At 42.8% G+C, this 27,637-nt stretch overlaps 1 protein-coding gene across 6 annotated transcripts in view; it reads left to right on the top strand.

Annotated features, from left to right (window-relative positions):
• The window catches only part of GPR50 (G protein-coupled receptor 50), a 47,851-nt gene extending 21,879 nt beyond the window's left edge, over positions 1 to 25,972 (top strand). For 3 of the 6 annotated variants that reach the window (XM_085570913.1, XM_085570914.1, XM_085570915.1), the window contains 3 exons: positions 12,170 to 12,230; positions 12,858 to 12,901; positions 18,890 to 25,972. In XM_085570913.1, the coding sequence (XP_085427039.1) occupies positions 12,170 to 12,230; positions 12,858 to 12,901; positions 18,890 to 19,758 (974 nt within the window). In that variant the 3' untranslated portion in view covers positions 19,759 to 25,972. The remainder of the gene's footprint in view (positions 1 to 12,169; positions 12,231 to 12,857; positions 12,902 to 18,889) is intronic. The other 3 variants (XM_085570917.1, XM_085570916.1, XM_021547759.4) reach the window with 1 other exon arrangement.
• The last annotated feature ends 1,665 nt before the right edge of the window (positions 25,973 to 27,637 follow it).

Raw genomic sequence — 27,637 nt, 5'->3', positions numbered from 1 at the left:
CATCCAGGAAATAGCAAAGTTGAGTTTGTTTCCAGAGGGCTTGTTCCCATGCAGTCTCCAGCATGCTTACCCTGGCTCAGGCTGCATGTACTGGACAGAGCATTTCAATTTCCAGCTCTGCCTGTAGGGAAATGAAGGAACATTGTGAGACCTACTGCTTCTCCTTGCAGAGGTCACACTAGTTCAGTGAGAACTGGATTTGGCTTCCCATGACACAGCAGTCTGAGGGGAAAAAAAAAAGTGAATCCTGGCTTAAATTGATAATGTGAAATGCAGATGTGTCATTATGCTCTGCCCTGCTGTCTGGAGGGGCAGGGCTGAGCCTTGTGCTTCTGCTGACAGGGGTCTTGCATGGTTCCCAAAGTGTCAAAAATTGAAGACAACTGTACTTTTTGGGTCTCTAGAGAGGTGTGCGGTGCCCCCATCCCCTGAATTCCCCAGCATTCCATCCATCCTGGTCCCCTTCCTCCCTCACAACCTGTCTCCTGGGTTTTGTCTTCCTTCAGCCCAATCCCGTATGAAAACAACAGAGGGAATTGGGATGGGCTGTCATTTTGCTTCTGCTGTCACATGCATCCCAGAATGAGTCTGAGGGTGACTTATGAGTTTAAAGTGAACTAGCAGCAGTTTTAAGCATTGTCCTGCATGCTCTACTCTTACTCCTGATTTTTCTCTACTCATTGAATGCAGCCTCATGTTAGAGAGGGACCTGTCCTGCTGACTGCAGCAAGCAGGCAGTGCAGAAGGAGGGGACACTTTACTCATCAGCTCCCATTGCTTTATTGGTGATGCCAGGCCTTGCAGTCACATCTGTGAGTTTTGCAGGAGGGTGGGAATTCCCCTCAGTTGTATTGATGTAGGCAGATAGTGCAACCTATGTGTTTTCCTCAGCCTTTTTCTCACTTAAAACCCTTTTAAGTGAACCCTTTTTGTTTTTCTTGAGCATGTTTCCTCCTGCCCTACTTTATGTCTCAAGTTAAAAATCACCATTAAAGGTTTTGCAGATAATTGCATATTTTTGTTGTATCCTGCAGGCAGAGCTGAAAAGTTGAGAGGAAGAATGTGCCAAACTGGGGTTTCCCTGAGAGGATTTCCTTTGTGATGGAACATTCTGGCTCCAGCTAATTCTTTAGCCAAATTTTCTTTGTCAACCTTCATTTTAGAATGTGACCAGTTAACACTAGAAGAAAATATGGCCTTTAATTCTCACTCTTAGGTTTTTTTCCCTGTTGGCTTTCAAACCAATGATGTTTCTGAAATGTTGAGATGCAGAAGTGTTTCTGTGTTTTCTTCCAGGGAGTGAGCAATGGCAGCACTGCAGGTCTTCAATGAGTTCAAGGTGATAATGTTTTACAGAAGAAACCTTTGTTGGTGAAAAATTATGTAATCAATTTCCTAGATACTTTTTTGCAGAAAACAATTTTTTTTGTGTGTTGTGAGGAAGAACAAAACAGTGGTTTTGACATCCTCAGAAATTAAGGTTTTCATGGAAAACTTTCTTGAAAAAAACCCCCAACCCAACACTTTAGTTTTATAATGATAGTAAAAGAGCTTGAAGTCACAGTGAAATATTCTGCTCCCAAATTTCTTCTTGTTTGATGCACTGGAAATTACATTTTCTGAAGTAATGAAGAACAAATTGTGTTGTAGCAGGAGCCAAACACTCTTGTTCCAAACAAAAGGTTATTTGCACAACCTGTGTAAAGTGTGTGAGGAAAGAGCAGTGACACTCCAGATGTCACACTTTACCAATCCTTCAATTTTCAGGTTTTTTGAATTGTGAAGTTTATCTTGTGTTTTGGATGGAATAATACAGATCCAGGTCCAAGAAGCAGTCTGTCTTCAGTGGCTTGATAAATTGTTCTTAATTTTCTGGAATAGGTTAATTTTATTTAGGTAAGGAAAGGCCAAAAGCAGGCTTTTTAGGGCGTTGCCAAAAAGAAGATTAAGTCAGCATCGAATCCATTAGTCAACCGATTTATCTGTGCTGGCTAACACCATTTCAGCCTCTTTGTCTTTCTTTTTTTTTTCCCTTAGGTGACAATTTAGGTAACTCGCAATTTCACTGCTGTATTGCAGCATTACATGGTGCTTGCTCTGCATAAAACTAGGTTTACTGGCCTCTTAATTTTTTTTAAGTAGATTTCATTTAGCTTTTTTTTTTTTTTCATGGCAACTTTTGCTTCTTCTGTGAATGTACCATTTCTTTAAAGATTGATTTCTGAGACTATGCAATCCTAATCATTGTTGTAGGTTCTGCAGAACATGCTTGTAGAAGAAGTTGCCTCTATTGTGCATTTTTACGTGTCCATCATTATTCAGTGCCAGCTCTGAGTTTCCTTTCAGGAAACTGAAACCCCTGTTCACTGGAACACCTGTTCCAGGCTCCATGGTGTGTGTGCTTGGGGTTGTCTTGGCAGCTTTTGCTTTCCTCATTTTAGTTTCCTATGACAGAGAATTGGAGATTCCTCATAGAGAGAGGTTCTGGTGTCAGTTGAAGTCTAACCACTGATGGAGACTTTTTTCACTTTTTTTCACCTTTCCTAACATGTCCATCTTTTGAGGATTCTTTGCTAATTCCCAGTGTTATATTTTTCAAATTCTTCCAAGAAACATCTATCATCCCTGCCTTTGCTGGTGTTGCGGAAGCAATTGGGGATTTAGGGAAAAGTACTGGTTTAGAGGAGACTTCTGCTAATAACTTCTTGCGCACAATGAGTTTTCATCTTCTAACCTGAGACATTGAAAATGAGTTAGTTTCACTTAAAGTCAGCAGCAGCCTCTCAACAGGGAATGTTCCTCTGGTACCATAGTGGGGGAATGACTCCATGGAGTTGGTGGGAAGAGTGTTGCCTATGGAATTTAAAGTTGCTTGTGCTACATTCAGCATTTCTCGTCAAAACTGCTCCTGGTGTGGGGATTGTGGGGAACTCCAGGACTTGTAAACAGGTGTAGGAGCATAGGTTGGTAGACGAGAAATCTCTGAAACCAGGTCTTGGAACATGTGGTTTATTACAAAGGGTGTGGGTGCAGGAGCCCTGCTTAGAGCTGCCAGCCACAGCTCAGAGCAGGCCTGAAAGAGCAAGAGAGAGAGAGGCAAGAGAGCAAGAGTAACAGAGGGCAAGAGTAAGAGCAAGAGAGGAAGTTCCTGCTACAATACAATAAATCTTCTTCTTCTGTGCTGAATATTCTAATTTTCACTAACCAATCTAGTACTAGGTATAAATCCAGTAGTGTTTACATACAGCCTATAAGAATCATGACATTACCATGTGTTACATTTTAAACCCTAAAAACTACCCCTTGGACTCCTTCTGCCAAGCTAGTAAGGGTCTGCTTTGACCCTTGGAGCTGTCTGCAAGCAGAGGGTATTGTTTCATCAAAAGGGGATTACCTTCAGCCAGCCATACCATTGTTTTCCAGTTGTTCAGTAACAAAGGCTTGGTATCTCAAAGCTTGCTTTCATTTCAGTCTTGCTTATAGTTTCTATATTCTCAAAATCTTTTGCCAGGCAGTCATATTTATAAGGCTTTCCTGTTTCATCTTCCCCAACAAACAGGGATGTGCTTCTGTCAGTTATCCCACTTCTTTTGGTTGTTCTTGGTGTCACAGGCCCCTGAGCCTGCTCTGCACAGAGCTGTACGGAGCAAAGTGTTCAGTGTGGGAGGACTGCCTGAGAGCCAGAAGGTGAGCATGCTGGAAATGTTTCAATTTCTATTCTGCCTTCCAGCCAGTGACATCCTCGTACTTGTAGACATCAGTGAATCCACTGAGGCAGATCTTTTGCTGGCAGAGCAGGAAGCTGAAACATGCCAAGGCAGTGGTTTGCTCATGCTGCATGGCAATTAACTGGAAAAGTCCTTGCTTGAAACATGAATGTGTCTCTCATTTGTCCTTACATTTAGTTCTCCCATATAAGACTCGTTCTTGTTAATTAAATGCAAAATTACACAGTGCAATCACCTTCTGTCCTCTAAAGAAATATGGGAGAAAACCTGTCAGCACTGCACTCTCCTGCTGTGGGATAATCTGGAACTGGCTGCTGGTTATGTATTTAATTTGTTTGGTTTGTCAGTATTTATTAGGAGTCTGATTGAACCAAAATTATCCTGTCCCCTCTGGAAATCAGTGTACTTCCAGCAAAATGTACAGCTTTGCTTGCAGGATACTTCTTAGCACCAAGTATTTCCCTGTGATTTCCGTGGTACCTCTACAAAATCAACTCCAGGTGTGACTTGGGTACACCTGATACAATCCTGTCCTCCCAGCAATCTCAGCTGCTCTCACTGGTCACATGTCACCAGTGCCTGGTGGCATAGAGAATTTGGGAGTGCTGATAGGTGGTGACAGGTAGGGCCTTGACCTCTCTAGGAAGAAGGAAATGTGTAGTCTGTTCCAGGATGGCATTGCAGCTACAGACCCATCAGCATCCTCCGTGCTGAATACTTGCATATTATAATGGAATATTGTACCTCCAAGTGAACAGCAGTAAAATTCAGTCTGGTAAGACTTATTACTTTAATATTGGAGGGTTTAAGCTGATACCAGATTAACATATTCATAGGGTTTTAGGAAGTGCTTGGGTATTAACTGCTTCCTTTTAAACTGAAAACTTTGCAAGGGTGTTGCATCTCTTCTGCACTAATGACTCAGTCTGTCTTTGTAAGAAGTTGAATTTCTTTACATGATGTTTTGAGACTAAATATGAAAGAGGGGAAATGGCCCTTAATCTTAACAAGTTCCCATTTGGTTTAACAGCTGCTCTGAGATCTCTCTTGTCTTTTTGGCTGTGTTTGCCACTTTGGCAGTGTGTTTCTGGTTGTCAGAGTCATACAGAGTTCTAATGAAGTGCAACACTTTTTTCTTTTCCCTACAGCTGTTATTTGTCATTTGATACAACTCTGCCTTGTGAGAGTTTTATTCCTGAATAGATGATAAAAGGACAGCTAGTATCAGAAGGCAGTGCTGGCAATAGAGTTCCTGCTTTGTTGCTAACAGAGAAGAAGCCATTGCGCTCCTTTTAAACGATGTGTTATGTGGCTGAATTTGGGAAAGCCTTTCAACTCCTGAGGGAGCCAAAGCCAGCCTCTTCCCCTGTTCTCCCCCTTGCTGCTGTCCTGTCCTAATTAGCAGTTAAACCCCACGCCCTGTGCTCCCAGTGCCAAGACACTGACTTCTGGCAACCACTCGAGGTTTGTTTTTCATTCCAGTGCAGTAAACAGTGTGTGTTTCTGCACTGTGCTCCCAGATGGGGGGCTGTGAGACCTGCTGAGTCAGCAGACATGGCCCATGCTCCTTGGGGTTCATCTTGTCCCCCCCAGAGCAGGGAAATGTGGCAGCCAGAGCTGGGTGACGTGATGGCCTGGGCACAGTGTGACCCCTGGGGGGGCTTTTGGGTAGTCCAGACTGGAGAGTTTGCTGCAAGAGCTGGGCTCTGTTATTTTGTGTAAATCTGTTACTGAACCGGTAAATCCTGGTTCCTAACTGACATTACAAATAACCCCCTGATTTCTTGAAGTACATACAGAACTCAGCTGAGCTATTTCAGTGTTATACATTTCATGTGGCTGTTGTACAATGATGGTTCTGCTGGGTTAATGGTGACTCCCATGTCACCAGAAGAGCAGAATCCAGCAATGCTCTTCTACTGGAAGCTGTTGATAGGAAAGTGTCTGCCAGCCTCTTCAAGTATTATCCACAAGATGTTTTTTTGAGCTGCCTGAATGAATGTGCAACCAACACTGGTGTGCTCCTATGCCTGACAGGGAAATACACACCATATCTTTGCGTGCTGCCAGCTCTGCTTGGGAAGCAGAGGCTATTTGCTGGACTCCACTCATTAATGTGCAAAGCTCTCATCCATTGCCAGCAATATGCCAAGCAAATTTTTTGATGGAATTTCTGCAAAGCTCTTTATAATGCACACTAACCTTGCCTTATGTCTCCCTGTCCTCTCTGCTTCTGTGCTTTTGGGGTTCCCTTTGAAGGAGGAGGTGGGAAACATGCTGTGAGTTTTCATTCCCTACTTGGATATGTCTGTTACACTGTTGCTGATGACCAGAAACCCTCATCCTTTCTAACTCTGCCAAATCAAGCCCTCTTAGAAAAATATCTTTAATGATATGTGATATTTCCACTACTCTGAAGATTTCATGGTGAATGTATGGCACTGGCATTTGTTACAAATACTTCTCCCTAGAAGACTCTGCATTAAGCCCATGCTTCATTTAATCCTTAAAACTTCTCTTAGTTTTGAGTTAGTTCATAAACAAAATTACTTTACTGGGGACAGATAACAACATGGGGTTTCAGCAATTAAATGAAAAGTAGCAGGGAATCCTAAGGAGAGGAAATGGAGGGTCATAAATGGCTCTGAAGAGACTTGAAGTCAGGAATTAATATCTAATGCTTAATGAATGACAGCTCTTCAAAAAATGCTGTTAGATCAAGCAGTATAGGAGTGGAGAAGAGGGCTTTACAGAAATTGCACAGAATGAGAAAGGCTTTTCTTTTAGAAATTTAGCAAACCTGACCATTTATCTTATCTTTGGAGAGGGTGGCAAATGAAAGCATGACCTCTAAAACTAATAGAAATTCCAATACTTCAGGAGCGAAAGGCAGTGTGAAAAGCTATAGATTTTTCCTCTATTTTGTCCCTGCTGGAGGAGAGATCCCACAATGACTGAAGGTGCTGAGTTATTCCTTTGTTTCTGAGTTTACTCAACCTACACATGCCTGAAGGTTTGGTTTTTTTTTTTTTTTTTTTTTTTTTTTTAATGGTAGCAAGTAGGGTGGAAGGTATCTTGCATTTGAGTAAGATCAATGTAGTTATAGAAATCACAGAATCACAGATTCATTAAGGTTGGAAAAGAACTCTGAGGTCATCTAAGTCCAACTATTAGCCCAGCACTGCCATATTCTCCACTAAGCCATATCCCTCCAGTCCACATCCTCTCAATTTTGGAGCACTTGAAGGGATGGTGATTCCACCATTTACTTAGGCAGCCTGTTCAAAGTGAAGAAAGGCTCCTTCTTTGTCAGCAGTTTTTAAGAGGTGTGACTGAGGGGTGAACATCCCAGGGTCCCTCCAGCTCTGTTGTTCCTGGTGGGTTTTATAGTCACACCCTTGGCTATACAGACATGGAGGTGGGGAGCAGAGTCTCCTTTACCAACCACCAGTGGGCTGGAAAGGTCCACTCAGAGTTAGCATTAAAAAGCTGCATGCAGCCCTCACCTCCTGGGCTCCTGATGGGAATTATGAGGCTCAAGGTAACACATTTCCACTTTAAAGTATGGAGCTGTGGATGTGGATGTTAAGTAGCTTCAGAGAGAAGAAATGTCTGTGATTTATTTCTTGCTGAGAAATTTCATTAGGGAGAAAAAGGGAAAGGAGGGGAATAGATTTAAGGGGACACTGAAAGCACCATCAATTGATGGTGGTTATACAACTCTAAAAGTAGGCCTGCCCTTATCACTACAGGTTAGAAAGTAGGACTCAGGGGTATTCCAGGATTAGGCAATTTAGCTAAATACGTCAGAGTTTCTTTGGCTTATGTGGATGGCCTTTTTTTCAGCATCTTTTATTCTTTCTGGAGCTTTTTTTTTTTTTTTTTCCTTTTTTGCTGAGGGCAAAGCATAGTTTGTAAGAGCAGAATCCAGCAATGCTCTTCTACTGGAAGCTGTTGATAGGAAAGTGTCTGCCAGCCTCTTCAAGTATTATCCACAAGTGCAAGATCTGCCTGTGAATGTGTGTATTGCTGCTTGTAAGTCTGACTATTTACTTCCTTCAGCAATTTAGGTGTCACTATCTCATGGAGTCTTATTTGCCTTCAAGCCACTTGGATACTATCCACCACTAGACTCCCCCTGAGATCAGTGTTAGAGCACACCCACTTGAACCATTTGTCTCACAGGCTCATACTGGAACACATTTACTCTGGACTTTACTGCAAAAACATCTTTTCTCCTTTTATAGGCCCACACATTGCACCTCAGTGTTTTGTAAGTCATTAGGAAGTGACTTACAAAGAGAAGAGAACAGTAGCAGATGCCATCCAGCAATACATTTGGGACTCCCTAGTCCAAGTTTCTCATATCATTGATCATTTCTTGTTCATCCTGTACCCAGGCTTGACATGAGTTCTGTAAACCCTGTGGAATATCTGGAGTGAAACATTTGCTGATGTTCTGGGAAACAATGTTTTTGGACTCCTTTCTGGGAAAATGAGGACATGAGAGTTTTTTTATTTTCCAGTATCATTATATTCTTACTGAATCAACTTTAACTGTTTGCATTGGACTTTTGCCTATGTAATTGTAACAGAGTCCCTAAAGTGTTTTCAGGTGAAAGTAACTCTCAATTTCCAGTGGGATTGGTAAATAGTTATGAATTAACCAGGAGGTCCAGAACAGATTTTCTTTTACTTTCTTTTCTCCTACTTGCATGCACTATGTCTCTCAGTCCTGATGAAGCCATGACATCTTGGGACTCTTTCTTTGCCTGTCCTTTTTTGTGAGAAATATTACTCCTTTTCCTAACAGATTGTGCAACCTGGATGAACAGTACTTCAGGTATCTCAGCTTTTTTCATTGCCCTAGGTCATGCTGCTTTCCTGTCCCTCATGGCATCATTTCTCTTCCAGCCTCATCTCCACTGCTTGTGGGCACTGTGGCTGTACCTGCTGCATGCCAGGTTCAGTGTGAGGCCACAGGAAAAGGCTCTAGGGAATTCTATGATCTAAATCTAGCCCATGGAGATGTTTTGTTTGAAAAAATATGTTAAGGTCTCCTGAAGAAAAGCCAGTCAATTGGGACACAGCACTCCCTGTAAGGCATACCAGGACTGTGCTGTAGCCTACAACTAGGCTATCACCTTGGAGATAATTTATGGATCCAAATTATGTTTCTTTTCCCTAAGTCTAGTGGCAAATACTGTGCAGAAGCACAGGTGATTATCACCCTGCTACTGCCCTAACACCCAAGCCTTCATTTAGGTTAGAATTTAGAATTTGTTCTGAATGAGTTAAGCACTAAATGGCCTTCATCAATCGAAACATTTTTGTGTGAGGTTTCTTTAGCAGCTTCATCATTTCCATATGCAATTCAAAAGAATTGTAGGGGAAAAGAAACACCTCCCATTCTCACCTGCTAAGCAGGAAGAGCTGGGACTGGAGAGAGACTTACCCATGGTATGTCAAGGCTGGGAGGTCAAGACAAGTTATTAATTGTGTCAGGGTAGCATCTGCTCCTTTGCAGTGGATGTCTGTGGTTGAAGTGACTGGTGCTGGCACTAAGGTTTAGTCAACAAATTGTGCTGGTGAGGCACAAGGAGGAGCAGGAGAGCTCCCAGGCTCAGCTGTGGTGGTTCAGCAGGGCTCTCCAGGGCAGTCAGACAAGATTTTTAATACTAAAATGAGTGTGTGTTCATATCTGACTGTATGCTCTGCCTGACAGCTGCTTAGGAATTGGTTGCTTGCACACAGCTCCTTTCTGGGAACACACTTTGACCAACACCAATAGCAAAGGACTGTTATTAAGTCTATTAAGCCTGAGTTGATAGATTTTTTTTCCAGAATAGTATCAGATGGCAAATGGTGGTGGTACAGCTGCTAGGACTGGGAGAGAATGGATGTTGGTTTGTCATTTCAGTGGATGCTGGCAATAATTCATATTTATGTTTATACAGGGTCTTTCCTCTTTGAGAGCACTTTACAAACCAGGTGATAAATAATGGGTCTGGCGTTAACATGGGCTGGTAGAGCTCATCCCTGTGCCCATGTGGCCAGTGTGGGAGGGTAAACATAAGGGCATTGGCCTGTGCTTCCTACACAGCCTGGATGTGGATGAGGCAGCTGCTTTACCTAACATAGTGCCACTCAGCAGGGATTTCAGGCAGAAAAGGAGGGTACACAGCTGGAATTCAGGGGGTGACACTGGTATCCAGGGTGTCAGGTACTACTTTGGGTACCTGGACTGACCTCTGGCTGTGTGGAGCTTCATGTAGACTCTTCCCAAAGACACCCGTGTCCCACAAGAAGCTGCCTTAGGGAGTGGATAGCCACCAGCCATGCTGTCCTTGCAGAGTCAGACACGGCAGCAAGGGCTCTGCAGATCACCTGGCACTGGCAGATCTGCTGAGGCTTCCTTTCACTCTGTGCAAGTTAGGCGTGGCTCCAAGGCCCTCTTGACTCTGACACTTGCTCTCCATCAGCCTTGCTAAGTTGTGCTGTGAAGGCAGGCAGCGTTTCCAGGCCCATCTTTAGTCCAAGAATTTGGAATTTATATGAGAAGGAATCAAGATTTTGTGTGGATTGGCTCACTGTCTCACAGTTTTACTGCAGGAGATAAGTTTGGTGGGTATAACAGTGAAATGACAGAAATCTGGGACTCATAAGAAGAAAGGGCACTTTTTAGTGCTTCTTGTGTATTTATTAGGAGCTGGATCAAGACCACCACTTACTACTCCTCCATTACTAGCAGATCAGTTGCCATAATTGCATCCAGGAAAAATCTCTCAGCAAGAGCTAAGTTTATAAATCCATAAGACTTACAGCACTGTTGTTTTCCCTCATGCAAAGGGTCAGAACTTCCAGGAAAACACAGGAAGAAATCATTAAAAAGCACTTAAATGAACATTAAATGGTATTTTAGAAACTTGAAAAACATTGAAGGTAGGTAAAATGTCAACTTTATATAATTTTTCCTTTCTTTATACTATATTCAGATCACCTTTTCAGGAAGGAGTGCGTAAAGTGAGAAGGATGTGTTAGGATTAATGGGTAATAACATTTGGAAACTTGCCAAATACTGTTTCCCTAGGATGGTGAAAAACTTCTTTTTCTTTATAAAGTATTTGAAATTTTGAAGATGAGGAAGTTGCTCTGCATTGGTACCAAAAGAGGCATGACCAATTTTTAAGTATTCAGAAGAAGATATAATGAAATAATTTTTATTCATTTGAGAATGAATGTCTAGCTAGCAAGAGAAAAATCCTCCCCTTTACATTGCTTTCAGTGTAATGGTAAGTGATATAAGGAAAAATACAAAACCATGCTAATGGGGCCATTCTCTGATTTCTAGCTCATTTCCACAGACTTCTGAGCTCAGCTAAGGCTGTGAATCTGGCTGATCTTAGCCAAATGAAAGTTATGAATCTCTGGGGTGTGAACATTGCCAACTATTGCCCTTTTCTGTATTCAGTTAGAGTGGCTGAAGGTATGGCGCAAGTATGGTTTTGGCAGCAAGGCAATTAGAAAGTCATGACATTACTTAAAAGTTTAAAATCCAGTAAATCCAGTCCTTCACCTGGAAATGTAAGCAATTCTTTAGCCAGCAGCCAAGGTACTATATAATGCATAACAAATGTAATTGAAGCCCTACAGGGCTGGTCCTTTCTTCTCCAGTAAATACTCTGAGGTTTTTCTCCTTTCCCAGAGGTCCAAGAAAAGGGCAGCTTTTCTAGTGCTGTACTGATGGGAAGGCTCACAGAGTCAGTGATGCCAAACCTGTGCCAAAGTGCCTGGTCACAGCAAGGAGGAGGAGGAGGAGAGTTTGCTTTGTGGACTGCCTTGGCCTTGCTCTGTGCATCTGCAGGGCTGGCACAAGGCAGGGAGCAGCTCTAAGTGCCCACAGTTTTCCCATTGGGAATGATGCCAGCAAACCAGATAATAGTTGGTAGCCCCTAGCATACTGCTGTTTTCTGGCTTCGTTGTTGTCCTGAGAAATCTCAAAGGACTGTTTTCAGGAGTTAAATGATTCTGGAGTTTCATGCATTTTTTAGGACTTTCATAGTATCCTTAAATTGGATATTTCCACATTGTCTAATCTTATATCCTAAGAATGCTGTGAGTTGGCAATACCTCCTGCCCTTTTTGTTATTACCCTGTGTATCATTTTATGCAGCACAGTCAGGATTTGAGAGCAGCTGACAGCCCAACTGCACTGTCTGTTTAACTGCAGGAAACCACACTTTATCCCTGTCTGAATGCTAATGGAGTAATGATAACAGATAATTAATTGAATGCCTTTTTCTCTTTTCCTTTCTTTTATTCCTCTCGTTGAACATACTCCCTAAGTACACAAATAAAATCCTCAATTAAAATTTATGGATTAATGAATTGAACAACAAATCTTTCCTTTTTTTTTTTTTTTTTTTTTTCCTGAATCTCAGTGAGAATTTGGCTGATTTTCACTTGTGCTACCCTGTCAAACATTTTCAGTTGTCAAAATTGGTAAGTATGCACTGGGCTGTCTTGTGGGTACATCACTGTATCAGTGCTTATCAGAATGATGGAAAGTGATAACAACAGTCTGGGATTCCTCCTGTGTCATTGTGTGTGGTGTTCACACTGCCCCCAAGCCAGGAGCTTGTAAGGATCAGTGCAATGGGTCACACTCCCCTCAGAAGGATTAGTCTTACTGCATTTTTATGGGGTAAATATTGTCTACCCAGGAATGACCCTTCAGAGTTTGTGACATCAGAAATGCTTGTCAGAGTGAGGGCTGCAGGCTCAGCATCCCCCAACCCCACAGCATAGCCATCCACTTAATTACAGGAGTACATGATCAGTATGATTGCACATGCTCAGTGGTATCTTTATGTCATAAAAAGAAGAAAATTGATCTGAAAGCGTTTTCTATGAACTGCCACTTAGTTTGCAGAACTGAGCACACACTTTACATCTGCAGGCCGGAGGTTAGTGACATACAAGCAATCACACAGCAAGTGGCAGGTAAAAACAAACAGGAAAAAGAGGCTATCACAGCTAATAAAGAGTCTTGTTGCATGCTGAATAAAGCTTTTTATGACTTTATTCTTTTGCTTGAAGCAAATAGTACATTTTGTTTCTGTTTTGCAGTGAGCATAAGCTTTGGAAGGTTAAACAGAGAGTATTAGATTATGGTAAGTGGTCATCAGAGGCTTGCTTTACAGTCATGGCCTGTTAAATTGTTTACTGAACCTCATTATATATATATCTCTGAGGCTGATGTGTGTCCCATTTATCTGGAAGACCTGAGTCTGTTGATTTTTTCATAAACGGTGAATAAACAAACATAAAATTTAAGATTCACTTTATTATAAGCTGTGGTTTATAGTATAATTATAGTAGTAAGAAGTCACTGCAAACATACCAGTTGCATCCATAAACTTTCAGCATTTTGTTTAATATCTTCATTGATGATCTGGGTGAGGGATTGAGTCCACCATCAGTAAATTTGCAGATGACATGAACTGAGAGCAGGTGTCGATCTGCTGGAGGGTGGGAGGGCTCTGCAAAGGGATCTGGGCAGGCTGGGTGGATGGGCCAAGTCCAACAGCATGAAGTTAAACAAGTCCAAGTGCCGAGTCCTGCACTTTGGCCACAACCAGCCCTGCAGTGCTACAGGCTGGGACAGAGTGGCTGGACAGTGCCAGCAGAAAGGGACCCAGGGGTACTGATTGACAGCTGAGTGAGCCTGAGCCAGCAGTGTGCCCTGGTGGCCAAGAGGGCCAATGTCCTGTACCAGGAATAGTGTCACCAGCGGGAGCAGGGAGGTCACCCTTCCTCTGTACTCGGCACTGTGAGGCCACACCTCGAGTGCTGTGCCCAGGTCTGGCCCCTCAGTTTGGGAAGGACCTTGAGACACTTGAGTGCATCCAGAATAGGCAACGAGGTTGGTGCGGGGCTGGGAACACAAACCCTGTGAGGAACGGCTGAGGGAGCTGGGGGTGCTCAGCCTGGAGAAAAAGAGACTCAAAGGTGACCTTATCATGCTGTACAACTTCTGAAAGGTGGCTGTAGTCAGGTGGGGGCCGATCTCTTTCTCCAGGCAGCAACTGACAGAATGAGAAGACACAGCCTTAAGCTGTGCCAGGGTAAGTTTTGGTTAGATGTTAGAAGGAAATTCTTCACTGAAAGAGTGATTTTGTGTTGGAATCGTCTGCCCAGGGATGTGGTGGAATCACCGTCCCTTGAGGTGTTTTAAAAAAGACTAGACATGGCAGTCAGTGCCTCCTAACACCAGGAGGTGTTAGGTCATAGGTTAGACTAGATGATCTTAAAGGTCTTTTCCAACCTAATTCATTCTGTGATTCTGTGATTCTATAATTCTCTTATTGTGTATCTTAGCACAATTTTACCAATACAGGTTTTTAGACCTGCTTTTCTACAGCTGTCAGTTAATCTGGCAGAAGCTGGACAGACATCAGGGTCTGATCTCAGTGCTGGAAAGAGGTTGGAAGAGGAAGGTGATTAGTCATGCAATGACCCCATGGCACTCATCCACTGTGCTCATGGGTCAGCTTCTCACTTGCTGCCTTTGAAGCTGTTGTGTATGGATTTGTTTGCCTCAAAATGCTGTGCTGGGCACTATCTATTTGGCAACAACTCGAATCCCTGAGCAGAGGAGGGGAGGAAGAAGCAGCCTGGACAGCAGGATCACTTGGAGTTAGACTGTTCCAGGTAAGCAGAAGTTGATCCATACAACTGTGTTTCTGCTTTGTGCAAATCCTGTCACTCAGGACAATTCAATTTCAGCATTGGGTGTACAGGTAACAGTGCTAACTTCAGGTTACATTGAGCATCTCTGTATTATTCACCTGAAGGACACAGTTTTGTACTTCTGTAATACTTCAGCAAGGAATGTAAAAGGACTTCATATGAATAACAAAGAAACAAGAGGTTTGGGTGTCTGGACATTTTGAGATGTACAAAAAGTGACAACTTTCAGAAAAATGTTTTATCTCCTTCTCCCCCCTTACCTTTTAACTCTGGTTCTAGGTTCAGGATATGTAAACCACAGCCTGTAAAGGACAGCCCAGAGCTGCTGTGTGGAAAAAATAGGGAGAGGCTGGATCTGTGCAACTGGAGCTTGGACACCAGGGGATTTCCAAGAGCCTCTTGAGGCAGGCAGTGCCAGTGACCCTGGTGTTTGTATAGTGGTGCTCAGTTAATCTCTGTAGAACGATACTTGTTTGGATGAAAGTCAGGTGCTGCTGGGGCAGCCTGCCAGTGAAGACTTTTACGTATGTGGTTTATTGATTTGCAGAATTCATTGAGGTATTTCCAGATTTCCTAGAACCAGGGCATGACAATAAGTCCTCAGATAACCTTTGTTGTTGGACAATCCAGGCAGAATGAGAGGTAGAGCCAGGGAACTGCTGAAGTACAGGAGCAGACTGCTGGAGTGGGCAGAAATAGGTTTATGGGAGCAGAGGGGGAACTCAAAGAAGTGCTAGGGCACAAGATGTTCTGGAATAAATTCCCTTTTGCATCATTTGCACATGCTTATTATCTGCTCTGTAGCTGAGCTTCAGGTTGCTTGGAGTTTTTTTTTCCCCTAAGCAATTGTGGGTTACACTGTGCACAGTGTGTTGTACCTCTATAATCTGTAGCTTTGTGCTGGACTTTTGTAATGTAAAAGAATTTATAATTTCTCTGAGAATGTGGACAAGTCTGTTTTACCAGTGTTAACACTTGCCTTTCTCCACCATTCCTGCCTCTTCATGTATGACTCTGTAACTGGGGGATTGAGCACAGTGGCACATGAGCCACTGTGTTTAAGTAGAAATTAAAAAAGGGATGGAAAATGTAAACATTAATAAGGAAATATAGTCACATGCCAACAAAGAGAAAAAGATACATCTGAAAATATTGTTGCAGAAGCAGATAAATTTAAATTGGAGATAAAAAGCTAGTAGTATTATTTATGGGCCAGATTCCTTTGCTTTATAGTGGGGAAACGTAAAAAAAGCAGTAATGAAGATCATTGTCAGGAGAATGCTCTTTACTTTTCTGAAAGCCTTGTATTAGATGGCTTCCCATTCTGTAGTGTCTTTGGGAAGCAGGGTCCAACCTCATCCTGCAGAGGGAAGGACACAAGCTCTTGGAGCAGGGCTCAGCACACAGTGGTCTCATAGCAAACCAGGGACTGCAAGGCTAAAGCAATGTTTAACTCAGATTACTTCTACTTTAATAATTAGTCAATTGCCAGTTCCCACACTCTGAAGGGCATGTTCTTCTTTGGTGGCATGCAGTGTGCCTCCTTTTTTCAGTACTCAGCCATTAAAAATGCACTGATTTCCAGCACTGACCTGCAAGTGGCTGTTTTATGGGTCTGACTTGCCCCTTCATCTCACCAGAAGAAAAGGATGAAGTTGAGCACATTCCCACATAAACTGGGAGATAGGCTTGTTTCTACTGGGTGAACCCTTCTGCCTGCATTTCCAGGCACCCAGCACCCTTCCTGGACCTTGGGTCTGCTGCTGGGTAGGAGAGGTGAGCCTGCACCTTTGAAGGTACAGAGCAAGGAAGGGCAGGTTTGCTCCCTGAGTGAAGGAGATTATTCTTTTCTTGATAAAACCATCTCATTTTCTCCCTGCAATGAAGTTGTGTCAAAATAATACACACAATACTGTGCTCTTGGATTGAATCCAAACTGTGAAGTTCATCCTGTGAATATTATTTCTCTAGATTATTTTTCCTTATATTTTTACTTCCTTTCAAATATTCAAGTTGATTAAGAAAGACCAGCAGAAATGGCTTATTTCTTCCAGCAGCTGGCAGTGAAGTAAGACTAGTAATTTTCCCTATGATTTTTCTAAGCTTTGAATTAAATCCATGGATGTGGTGTTTTAAGTAGGGAATATTTAGCTTTGTTCTGCTCTGCCTGGTTCAGAACTGGACATTGAATGTGTCTCTTTCATGCCCAGCAAAGGCAGAGACTTGCCTTCTAGCTGCTTGTATATAAACGTGTATCCAAGTAGGACAGGTCTGATGGAGAGAGTTGTGGTCCAGATAGTGGAGTCTGTCTCCAGTATCCTCTGCAAGTCTCCTAAACTGAATTGTTGATACCTCTCTGTCTCGGTTTTGCTCTCTTGAAATTTGTTTTAGAAAAGGTTTCCCAAAGGGAAATTCTGGTGCTGGGGGCACATTTTCTTTTTGTTGACATGCATGTTTTCGATTGAGGGAATAAAAGTTTTGCTGCAGAAGAGCATGCCCTCTCTGGGGTGTCTGCAGCCTCACTAAGCCTGGTCACAGTTGGTTCTGCCCTTGACAATGGGCATAAATGGAATTAATTATATGGGGTCCAGGCTCAGTAACTGCATTTTAAAAGGCTCTCAGTAAGTTATTAAATCAGCAAGAAAGCAGCACTGAGGCCCAGCAGATGCAGAAGCTGTATGCTGTGGTAAACCTGTGTGTGTAAAATTTCTCTCTAAAAAGATTTTAGCACTTCACATGACCTCTGCTAATACTTATTTTTAAGGGACAGTCTGTGTCAGCAGCCTCAGCTGCACAGTGCTGGGGGCTATTCTCCAGTCTGGACTGCTTTCCGGGCAGCATGAAGTGGCCTGATATGAGCTGTTGACTTGTCCTAATAGTTTTTGTTGGCACAAACATAGCCATGACCCAACTGCAGTGGCAATGCAGCCATGCTTTCCAACAGCCTTTGGGTGTCTTTTCCATGTGCTAAAGCCTGTGACCTGGTTGAATCAAGATGTAAGGGAGTCCTTTTAGGGATACTACACAAAAATACCTCTTATTAGTGATTTTTAAAATATGTATCTACTTCACTAGACAGCAGGATATGAGATTTTGAAGAGGGGTGCACGTGTGATCAGTGGGATGGGATGTTGCCTGTGTCACATAGGGACACAGGTCTTCACACCTAAAATATGTTACATATAACTCTATTCTCTATATATACATTCTCTATATGTATATATATCTGCTGTCTAGTAGTATTTTCCTTCCCGCTGCTGCAGATACACCTGAAACTTGCATAGTTAAGAAAACCAACTACTTTTTCTAGTATGCTGTCCTCTAATTGAAATGTTGAGGTCCTGCTGAAATGACATTCTGTGTGGTCACCAAAATGCTGAGTATTGACAGATGTCCTTTTCAACATTATAGCCAGTCCTGTAGTCACACCAGTTCCCACAAGACCTCGGGGTCTCGGGGTCCTTTTCTTAATGCAGTCCTCTACTCTGATGGCAAACTGAACAGAAAGGCTTTTTGCCTCCCTAAAAATACATCAGACTAATGAAATGAGCAGCAAGTGCTGTTAGAAGGTCACTGGTCACCTGGGTCATTGGAGGCTTCTCCTCATGGTGTAGCTGGCAGGTGTTGTCCCACACAATGCAACATTTTCAATCCAATAAGGCTTAAATTATTTTATACTTGCAGAGACTCTCAAATCTCTGTTGTAGAGCCTAAATGAACAACCTGGAGCACATATTCTGCATAGATGACTGACTGCAGCTTATTAATCACATTCTCTGCCCAGGATCAGATAGTGAAGAAGTGACAGACCTTCCATATTGAACTGGATAACTTTAACATTAAAAAGACAGGAAAATATACCAAATAAGATAAGTACATCAAGGCTGCCTGCACTATGGTTCCTTGAAGAGCACACAATCGTTAGCATGAACAGTGCAGATATTCTGGTGAATGAATACCTGCTTAGATGCAAAAGAATAAAAGAGACTTTTCCTGTGCAACTGCTGTCAGTGAAATGAATAAAACACTGAAAACATAACCTGCCTACCATACTGCTTTGCCCATGATGGTCAGAGAGAGTCAAGCTGGCTGGTTAACAAGGAGAACAAAATCCATTTCTCCTACACAACTTAAAGGACCACAGCTGTACTCCCAGTTGACTCCCAGCTGTAACCAAGTTCAGGGTAACATTTCTAGTGTAGATTGTTCCTGGGAAGGAACATGCAGGTCAGTCATGCACTCTCCCTTGCTGCCACTAGTAGAGCAAAGTCTTATTTTCTAGGGTTTCAAATTCCAAGTGGAGAGTAGAGTGAAGCCCATCAGAAGACCTAGGCCTGAAGAGGAGTTTTGAGTTGCAAGTTGTCCATCTGGACCTACACTAACCTCTCGTGATTTCTTCTTTTTTGTAGGCAACATCTTTGTTGTCAGCTTGTCCGTTGCAGACCTTGTGGTTGCAGTTTATCCATACCCTCTGATCTTAAGTGCCATCTTCCACAATGGATGGACCATGGGAAATGTCCACTGCCAGATAAGTGGGTTCCTGATGGGCTTAAGTGTCATCGGCTCCATTTTCAACATCACGGCGATCGCAATCAACCGCTACTGCTACATCTGCCACAGCCTTCGCTATGATAAGCTCTTCAACCTGAAGAACACCTGCTGCTATCTCTGCCTGACCTGGGTGCTCACAGTGGTGGCAATTGTGCCAAACTTTTTTGTTGGCTCTTTGCAGTACGACCCCCGGATTTACTCCTGCACCTTTGCCCAGACAGTGAGCACATCGTACACCATCACGGTGGTGGTGGTTCACTTCATTGTCCCGCTCTCCGTCGTGACGTTTTGCTACCTACGGATCTGGATTTTGGTGATTCAAGTCAAACACCGGGTGAGACAAGACTGCAAGCAGAAACTCAGGGCAGCTGACATCCGAAACTTCTTGACTATGTTTGTGGTTTTTGTCCTTTTTGCTGTGTGCTGGGGACCATTAAACTTTATTGGCCTTGCTGTTTCAATTAATCCTTCAAAAGTGCAGCCACACATTCCAGAATGGCTTTTTGTCCTGAGCTATTTTATGGCCTATTTTAACAGCTGCCTCAATGCTGTGATCTATGGGCTTCTTAACCAGAATTTTCGGAAGGAATACAAAAGGATATTGCTGACACTGTGGACTCCCAGGCTGCTGTTCATTGATGTGTCCAAGGGCGGGACAGAAGGGATGAAAAGCAAGCATTCTCCAGCCATAACAACCAACAACAACCATGCTGAAATACACCTATGAGTCAGGACAGTACTATTTATTCTGGATTACAGTTGTATATATAATATATAAGAGCCTTTCTAGCTGTGTTCATTGCACAGCTGGTGTTGCCCTTATGCAAGGAAGGAGTCTGCAACCTTTCATGCTTAGCTTATTGCTGTGACATCAAGGCTTTCAATAAGGATTTTCAGAACAGAAATGACTGATCTTTTTTTTTATATATGTCATCTTTCACTGTGTGCCTAATTATTCGGTTTGGTTGCTTTTGCCACAAGCATGCCAATACCCGAAAAGGGAAGTGTTCAGAGTGCATGGAGAAATGCAGTTATGCTTGAAATGCAACCTTCAAGAGACAGCAAAATTGCCATTTATTACACACAATCCTTTCTCCCCTCCTTCTGAATTCTATTTTTCTAGCATTAACTTAACCTGAACTGTATCAAACAAAGTGTAACCTGCATGGCTTTTTACCTTTTAGATAAGTAACCATATTAGCCAGCAGGTGTATGTATGGGCATGGTGTGTGTTTTCCTTTTTTTTTTTCTCTTGAGGTTTAGGAGCTATCCTGGGCTAGATGTGAGGCAGGCAGAAGCCAGACCAGTGTGTGTCTGATGCACTCATTTTAATTGAGTATCTACAGACATTAAGTACCCTTGCACTCTCCTTCCCAGGCCATGAGTAAGTATATGACATATGACATAATCTAATTGCAGTAAGATACTTTGAGCCTGATTCTAATTTAGGCAGTATCCTGTCATGGCCAGGAGTCATTCCAAACATCTTTCTAAAGTCACTGCTACAAACATCACAATAAAAAAGATGAACATAGCAGAGTCCCATCTGTGCAACGCAGATTGCGACTTTTAAGTTCCAGTAACATTTGCACTTGCAGACAAAGGCAGAAGGGGAAGGCAGTGTTTTTACAAAAATCCCTCCTTTTGCCCATCACAGAACATTAATTTGCTGATGGGAGAAAAAGTGGAGATTTTTTTCCCATTTTATTAATGTACAGAACTGTAATTAACTCACGGAGTGGGGAGACAAAAGCTACTTAAGCATAATTATGCATCAGTTCTATTTAAGCCTGGACTGTGCTGTCTGTATCATTGGAAACAATGTCATGAAGTTCTGGGGAGGCCAGTATCACATTAGACATAAGCACATGGGCAAAGATAAGGCTGTTTAATGGAGTATGAAAGGGGTGTGTGTGTGTGTGTGTGTGATGGCAGCTGTCTGTAGATATGACTTCTTTGTTTCCTTAGCTTCATTGTGAATTCATCTCTTTATGGCTTTAAATGTGGATCCTGCTTTGAAACAATCACATAAAATCAACAGGTAAGACTCCCCTGGTGCAACTCTACCTTCAGGTTAGCACCCCTGCCTTGATGCAGGTGTGCAGAGGGGTGCAGCAGAGAGGGGCAGGTCTGAGCCCTGGGGCTCTAACGAGGACAGCAGGTAGCCCTGTCCCTGGTCAAGGCCTGCAGTTTTCTCTCTGGTTCTAGTCAAGGCAGGACTAGTTCCCAGCACTGAGCCCTGAAAGACCAAGACCAGACTTTGTAGGCACCTGGAGATGGAGGTACGTAGGATTTCCCCAAAGCCTGAGCAGGCAGTGTGCCTAATCCATAGTGAAAATAGTAAGCCATTTGTGCACTGCTTTCTGAAACCAACTTGCTGCTGAATGTCCCTTCTACTGATTTTTTTGGGGAAGAGGAATTGAGAGAAATTAAGATTCTTTCTGAAGTGGGCCAAGGAACTTTGTATGCTGCATTGCCTCCATGAGGACCGAGTGTCTCTGTTGCTGCTGCTGTGTGGTGAAGGTCACTGCAGTAGCAGGAGGGCCCTGCATTTATAGGGTGCCCTGGCACTTAGGAAGTTTCAAACTTGAACATCTAAGCCACTTCAGATGAATGTTGTTTTAAAATGCACTGCAGCCAGCCTCCCATAATAGGAATCAAACTGAGTTCTGTTTTGGCCTCTTAATCTGCCTCAGCATGGCCAAATAAAGGTATTTTGACCCTCAGAAATAACTGTCGCCTTCCAGAAAAACCACCCTGGATGAATTCACACCATTCCATGCAAGCAAAATAATTTTGAGTTAAACTTGGATAAGAAAAGCACTGAGGGCGCATAACTGCAGGCAGTGTTTGTCCCATCACGCCTGGGAGATGTCCCGTGTTCCATGACTAGTCTTCAAAGTAATTTGCAATTAGCCACAAAGTGTTAGTTAGAACCACATTAGCAAATAATTAGAAGCATCTAGTGCTAAGTGAAATATACTGCTTTAAGACAATTGTGAAGAATCTTGTACAAGTTTGCCAAATATCTCAAATACCCCAAAGTTGGGGTTTCATTTTACGGATTCTTGTCTTTTTAACTGAATGTTCAGTGAAGGTAATGTGGTATGGGTTTTTTTAAATTTTATTCTTTAAGCTTGTATTTGCACTATTTCTTATTCAGGCTTCAAAGTTAACAGCCAGCAAGTATTTGAACCAAACCGAGTCCAAAGAGGTGCTGAACAGGCAAGCTGTGAGAGTCCCTTCTACAGCTGGCAGGAGTGGGAGCAGCAGGAGCATGATAGGGCATCTCTGCAGGACTCACAGAGTCTCCACTCAACCAAACTATGCAAAATGATCTGCTCATCTTCTGCCACAGGCTCTGAGCAGCTCCTGCCCAGATCTCTGCAGGGGATAGGCAAAGTACCTGCTGTGCTGGAGTGGGTCTGAGCAGCTCCCTGCAGTGCAGACCCCGCAGGCTGGGGATGGCTCTGGCAGCACAGGGAGCACAGCCCTGGCACAGCCTGTTCAGAAGGGCTCTGGGTGTCCCAGCGAGGTGCCCAGGGCTGGGCTGATTCAGCCACCACGGCTGGAGGCTTCAGCTCAGTCCTGCTGGAGCTGAGGTTTGTAATATGAACCATGGGAAGCAGGGAATGTAGCCTCAAACAGGAAATGCTGTGCCATTTGTTAGCACTTTGAGAGAGGCAGCGCTTAGGATAGGATGGAGTTTTATATTGATTTATTAAACTACCCGAGCAGCTCCTTATTTTTATGTTAGGAAATGGTTAACAGGGTACAGAGAGTTTATTTTTGTTAGCATTTGTTTACAGAAAAAGGGAAGTGTGTTTTAGCTGGGAATGCTGAGCACAGTGTCACAGTTTCCCTATGAGAATCTAGCTTTAGTACAAATTTGAGATTCCAGTGAGATCCCACAATTTTAATCATATTCTGCCAATTCCACCTGTTGCATATCTGGCCTTAAGTCTCATTGAGATCTCATATAAACTAGTTTCAAATCACTTGCTCTGGGTTTGATATGGTGTGTCAAATACCTATTCTAGTCCCAAGCTCTAAAATAGTTGTTTTGGAAACTTAGGGAGAGGCAGTATAGCTATGAAGAAAGAGTAATATCTTGCCACAAAGAAATATTTTTGGGTGTTGCTAATGAATGTTGTTTCATCAATTTAAGAAGAATGTAACCAATATATTTATATATAAATGTATATTGCATATGCTGTTTCCATTTTAATGTTTGATTGAGAATCCTTCAGTATACTTTCCTATTGCCATTTTTGTTCATAAAATAGATTAATTCCCTTTACCTGATAAAAATGTAATAAATCTGCCATTGGACTACTTACTGATTTTTTTTTCCTCCACTAGCAGTTAATTTTTAATAAATATTTGGAACATCAGCTTGAGTTTTGTTGACTCCCAGAAAGCAGATTGAATTGACAAATCTGCTTGAGTTCACACATATCTCAGCAGCCCAGCTTGGACCTGGAGGTGAATGACCTAGGGCGTCTGAGATGTCTCCTTGGATCCACATGTTTTGTTCCACTTGCCTGTGATCCAGCTGCCTGCACTGATGCAACTGCACAACTGATGCACTCTGGCCTTCCTCATCAGGGAAGAGACTTTCTCCATAGAGCCATTGGTCTTCTCACTGTGTGCTCCTTCAATGTCCTTTGTCTTTCTTGTCCCTGTCCGTGCCTATCCGTGTGTGTCCGGGGGGTGCTATGGAAGCAGATTTGTCACATCCATTTCCTTTTTCCTGGAAGGACAGCACAGCTGAGCTGGGAGCAGAGGCTGTGGGAGCCAGGGTGGTTGCAAGTCAAGGTACAAGGTGGCTGAGTTGTAGGGAAGGGATGGGTCAGAGAGGGTCACCCTGGGCTGGGGGCACAGTGGGGGCTGACACACACCCGGTGTCCATCACGCAGCTTTGTGAGGATGTTGTATCCAAGATGTTCTACTTGTGTTCTTTTCCCCACCTCTGTTTTGGGGCAAGTTTTGCTGTACTCATTCAGTTCTTCAGCCAATAGGTTCTAGCCACAGGTTGCACTGATTATATTCCTGTGCTGACTTGACTGGAGCTGTTCTGGGGGAGTCTGTGCTGGTTCTGGAGCAGTGAATATGTGAGTATGGAGGGTCCAATTGTAACTGCAACTTGAGCTGTTTCCTAACCAGATGTCACATATAGCCATGGTGTTAAGATACTAGAGGTTGAGATTATCCAGTAGAACAAAGAACATGTGTTAAACCAAAGAATTGCTGAAAAGCCATGGAGCAGACATGTTGAATGAACAAGGACTATTAATTCAATTACATCCCCAAGCAGTATTGTTACTTTTTCCCCTAATCTTTTCCAACAGGCACTGGACTTCACCTGCTGCTTCTACAGTGAAGCCTGCAATGCTTGGTGATGTGACACACTGAAAGCAATGTTTATGATAGTGGCAAATCTCAAAATGTCTCTCTGCAGAGCTGCCAGAAAACCCTTTCATGGACTTGTACCTGCTGTTTCTGCCATGTGGAACAGAATGAATTGAACTGTAAGAAGTAAGGCAGTGTTATTTATTTACTTACTTGTCACAAAGTATAGTAACTGGGAGATAAGACAGATATAAAATGCAAGAGGTGTGGTAATTTAATACCAGGATAAAATCTCTCTCATAGTGGCTATTTAGAAACCAATATTTGTCCTAATGTATTTACCTCCAAGCTTATAATTTATAACATGAAACCAGTCAGTAAAGAGCTACTGCATATGTATTTAAAATTTTATTGAAAAAATGTAAATCACTGGACCTAATGTAATATTTCTTACCACAAAAACCCTGAGATAAGAAATGCAGAATACGTTCTTATAAGAACTCTGTGATGGGATATGTAAATTTTTTTCATTGGTGATAAGAACCATAAAATTCATATCACTCATGAACTACACTTGTGAATGGAAGCTCCATAATATTGTTAACTGAATTTTCATTTTCTACTGCTGTTTATAATATCCATTATTCATGGGCTATAAGTAATGTACAGCAGAGATAGAATTTACAGTACAGGGTTGGTTTCCAGAGCAAACAAGGTGGGTCTGAACTATTAACTGAAATGTATTTCTATGTTTTCTTCCAAGCATGGTCTCCTGATAAGGTTTTTAATTCAAATGATTGCTTCTGAGAGATCAGGGAGACTTTAATGTCTTTTAGATTAGGTGCAATGTCTGTACAGTCATGGCTTGCTTAGATTACCTTTTAAATAGACTTCAGCCATCAAACCATTTTATGTCTGTCCAGTTGAAGCACAAAATTTATTTTGTATGTAGAATATTTTATACATAGCACATTAAATAAACTGTTAGGTCCTTCCTTGTGCTTTTTCTGCAAGCAAAATTTCTGAATTTCCCTGGAAATAGGATGCAAATTTGTTTTCTGAACCATAAGCAGGTTGCTTTGCCTCAAGGTAGGTTTCCACTGGTTTTGGTAAGTGTGTAGGATAGAGGTTTAATGTGGCATCAAAATACAACCATCTTCTGGGCGAAAAGTGACAGGTATTTTGAAATTTAAAAAAAAAGGGCATGGAAAAATTTCCAAAATAATTTGGAAGAAGTAATTGTAATAGACATTTTTAGTTGAAATAAGAGAGAAATATTTGAAGGGATTGTACTAAACTGGGATCTGGCCAGGACAATGAAGTTAAGAAACCCCTTAATATAAAAAATGACCCAAGGATTTTTATGACACAGGGACACACAGGTGGCAGGGAATGGTGTCTGGCTGCAGAGAAACAGGCAATACATTAAAGAAAACTAAAGAAACCTAGAGAAAACCAGAGCACACTTTGGAAAATATTAAATGAACACATGTATTGGTAGTTTATCTAGCATTTTGCTTTTGATCTTTTTTCTCTTTCCCTCCCTAGCTATGATGTAGTTGTAAATAAAATGAAGTGGTTACTGTCAAGTGCTCCCAAAAGACAATTTTCCTTTGGTTTGTGTCTGGCTCTAGAGAGCCCCAAGCTGTAGGAACGGCAACCTGGGCACAGCTGGGCCAGGCAGGGATAGGATGGGGCTAATGAGCTACCCCTGGCTCTGTGCTGGGGCTGCTGTGCCACCCCTGGGGCACCACAGGGCTCCAGCACCCTGAGGTGCTGCAAAACGGGGACCACATCCAGCTGCAGTGTGGACTGGTGAGACTAAACCAGGAGAGACACCTCGCTGGTGGTAGGAGGAGGCAGTTCTGCCCCAGAGGTGCTGAGGGTGGTGGGATTGCTGCCTTGGCACAATGCTCTTCATGGCAAAGTCAAAAGCTGCTCTGTCCTCGTAGCCTGTGGCTTTCTCTGCCCTGCTGGTGGTGATGGAGGAATTAAAGTGGTGACAAGGGGTGTTTTTCACACACAGGACCTGTCCTTGCTGCCCTGCCCTGGCTGTGTCTCTCCCAGCCCACCTGTCCTCACAGAGCTGCTGTGCTCCTGGCTGAGCTGGTGGCACCAAACCCTACCTGGGGGTGTGAGAAGCGTTAAATACTTGGGCAATGACACAGGTTAAACCCTGCTTGGGTTAGTCATAACCAAGCCATGCATCAAAGTGGTAGCCCAGCCTTTGTCTGCAAACCTTGAGGGCAATTGATTCCACTGAGACTTCTGATGTCTCCTAGACCAGAAATTCCCCTCCTTCCCAGGCTTATCCCTTCCCTGCAGGCCACCACTGAAACAGAGGAACAGACAGGTGTAGGAAAAAGAACTGCACTTTGGCTTGAAGCCCTTTGGATTATAGAGTAGACCTTATACTGCTTTCCTCATTGTATAGAAATGTGTATAGCTGTGATTATTTATTTATTGACACAGCCTGTGTTTTCCTAGAGGAATCAAGACCAGTCATACATTTAAAATTATTTGTTACACAAAAGTTTTATGCTTTTTCCTCCTGGGTACTTAAGAACAGATGGAAAACGCAGCAGGTGCTGCTAATGTTTTTCTACCCTTGGGAAAGCTTGTCACAGTTACCTGTTTATCTTGTTTATTTTGACATTTTGCTGCCTGAAACTTCTCTGTAACATAAAAGCACATGCAGGGTGGTTAGAGTTGAAGTCTTACAGATTCACATAGACTTGAACAACTGAAAATCAGTAACCTACAAGCAACGAAGAAAAATGTGGGGTTTTGTGCCTGTGGAAGATGGCTGGTATTTTTATTTTTACTGAGGAAATGCCATGGAATTATTTGGGTTGGAAGGCACTATAAAGGTCATTTAATCCCAACTCCCCTGCCATGGGCAGGGACACCTTCCACTGGACCAGGTTACTCAAAACCCCATCCAGCTTGTCCTTGAACACTTCCAGGGATGGGGCAACCACAACCTCTCTGGATAACCTGTAAGGTGAGCCAGGGCCTCACCACCCTCAAAGGGAAGAATTTCTTCCTTATATCTAATATAAGCCTGTCCTCTATCTATTATTTCTTGTCCTGTCATTCTATGCCCTTGTAAAAATCCCTCTCCAGCTCACTTCTGGCTCCTTTAGGTACTGGAAAGTGCTATAAGGTCTCCCTGGAGACCCTGTATTTCCGTCAGGGAATGCAGGGGTTTGCACTTTGTGTATCAGTGACTGAAAAGTGTAAAATGAGCTTTG

The sequence above is a fragment of the Lonchura striata genome, chromosome 4A (genome assembly GCF_050655825.1).
Source record: "Lonchura striata isolate lonStrDom1 chromosome 4A, ASM5065582v1, whole genome shotgun sequence".
NCBI lineage: Eukaryota > Metazoa > Chordata > Aves > Passeriformes > Estrildidae > Lonchura > Lonchura striata.
Note: the sequence above shows the minus strand (reverse complement) of the source record. Positions and strands in the feature narration are given on the sequence as shown.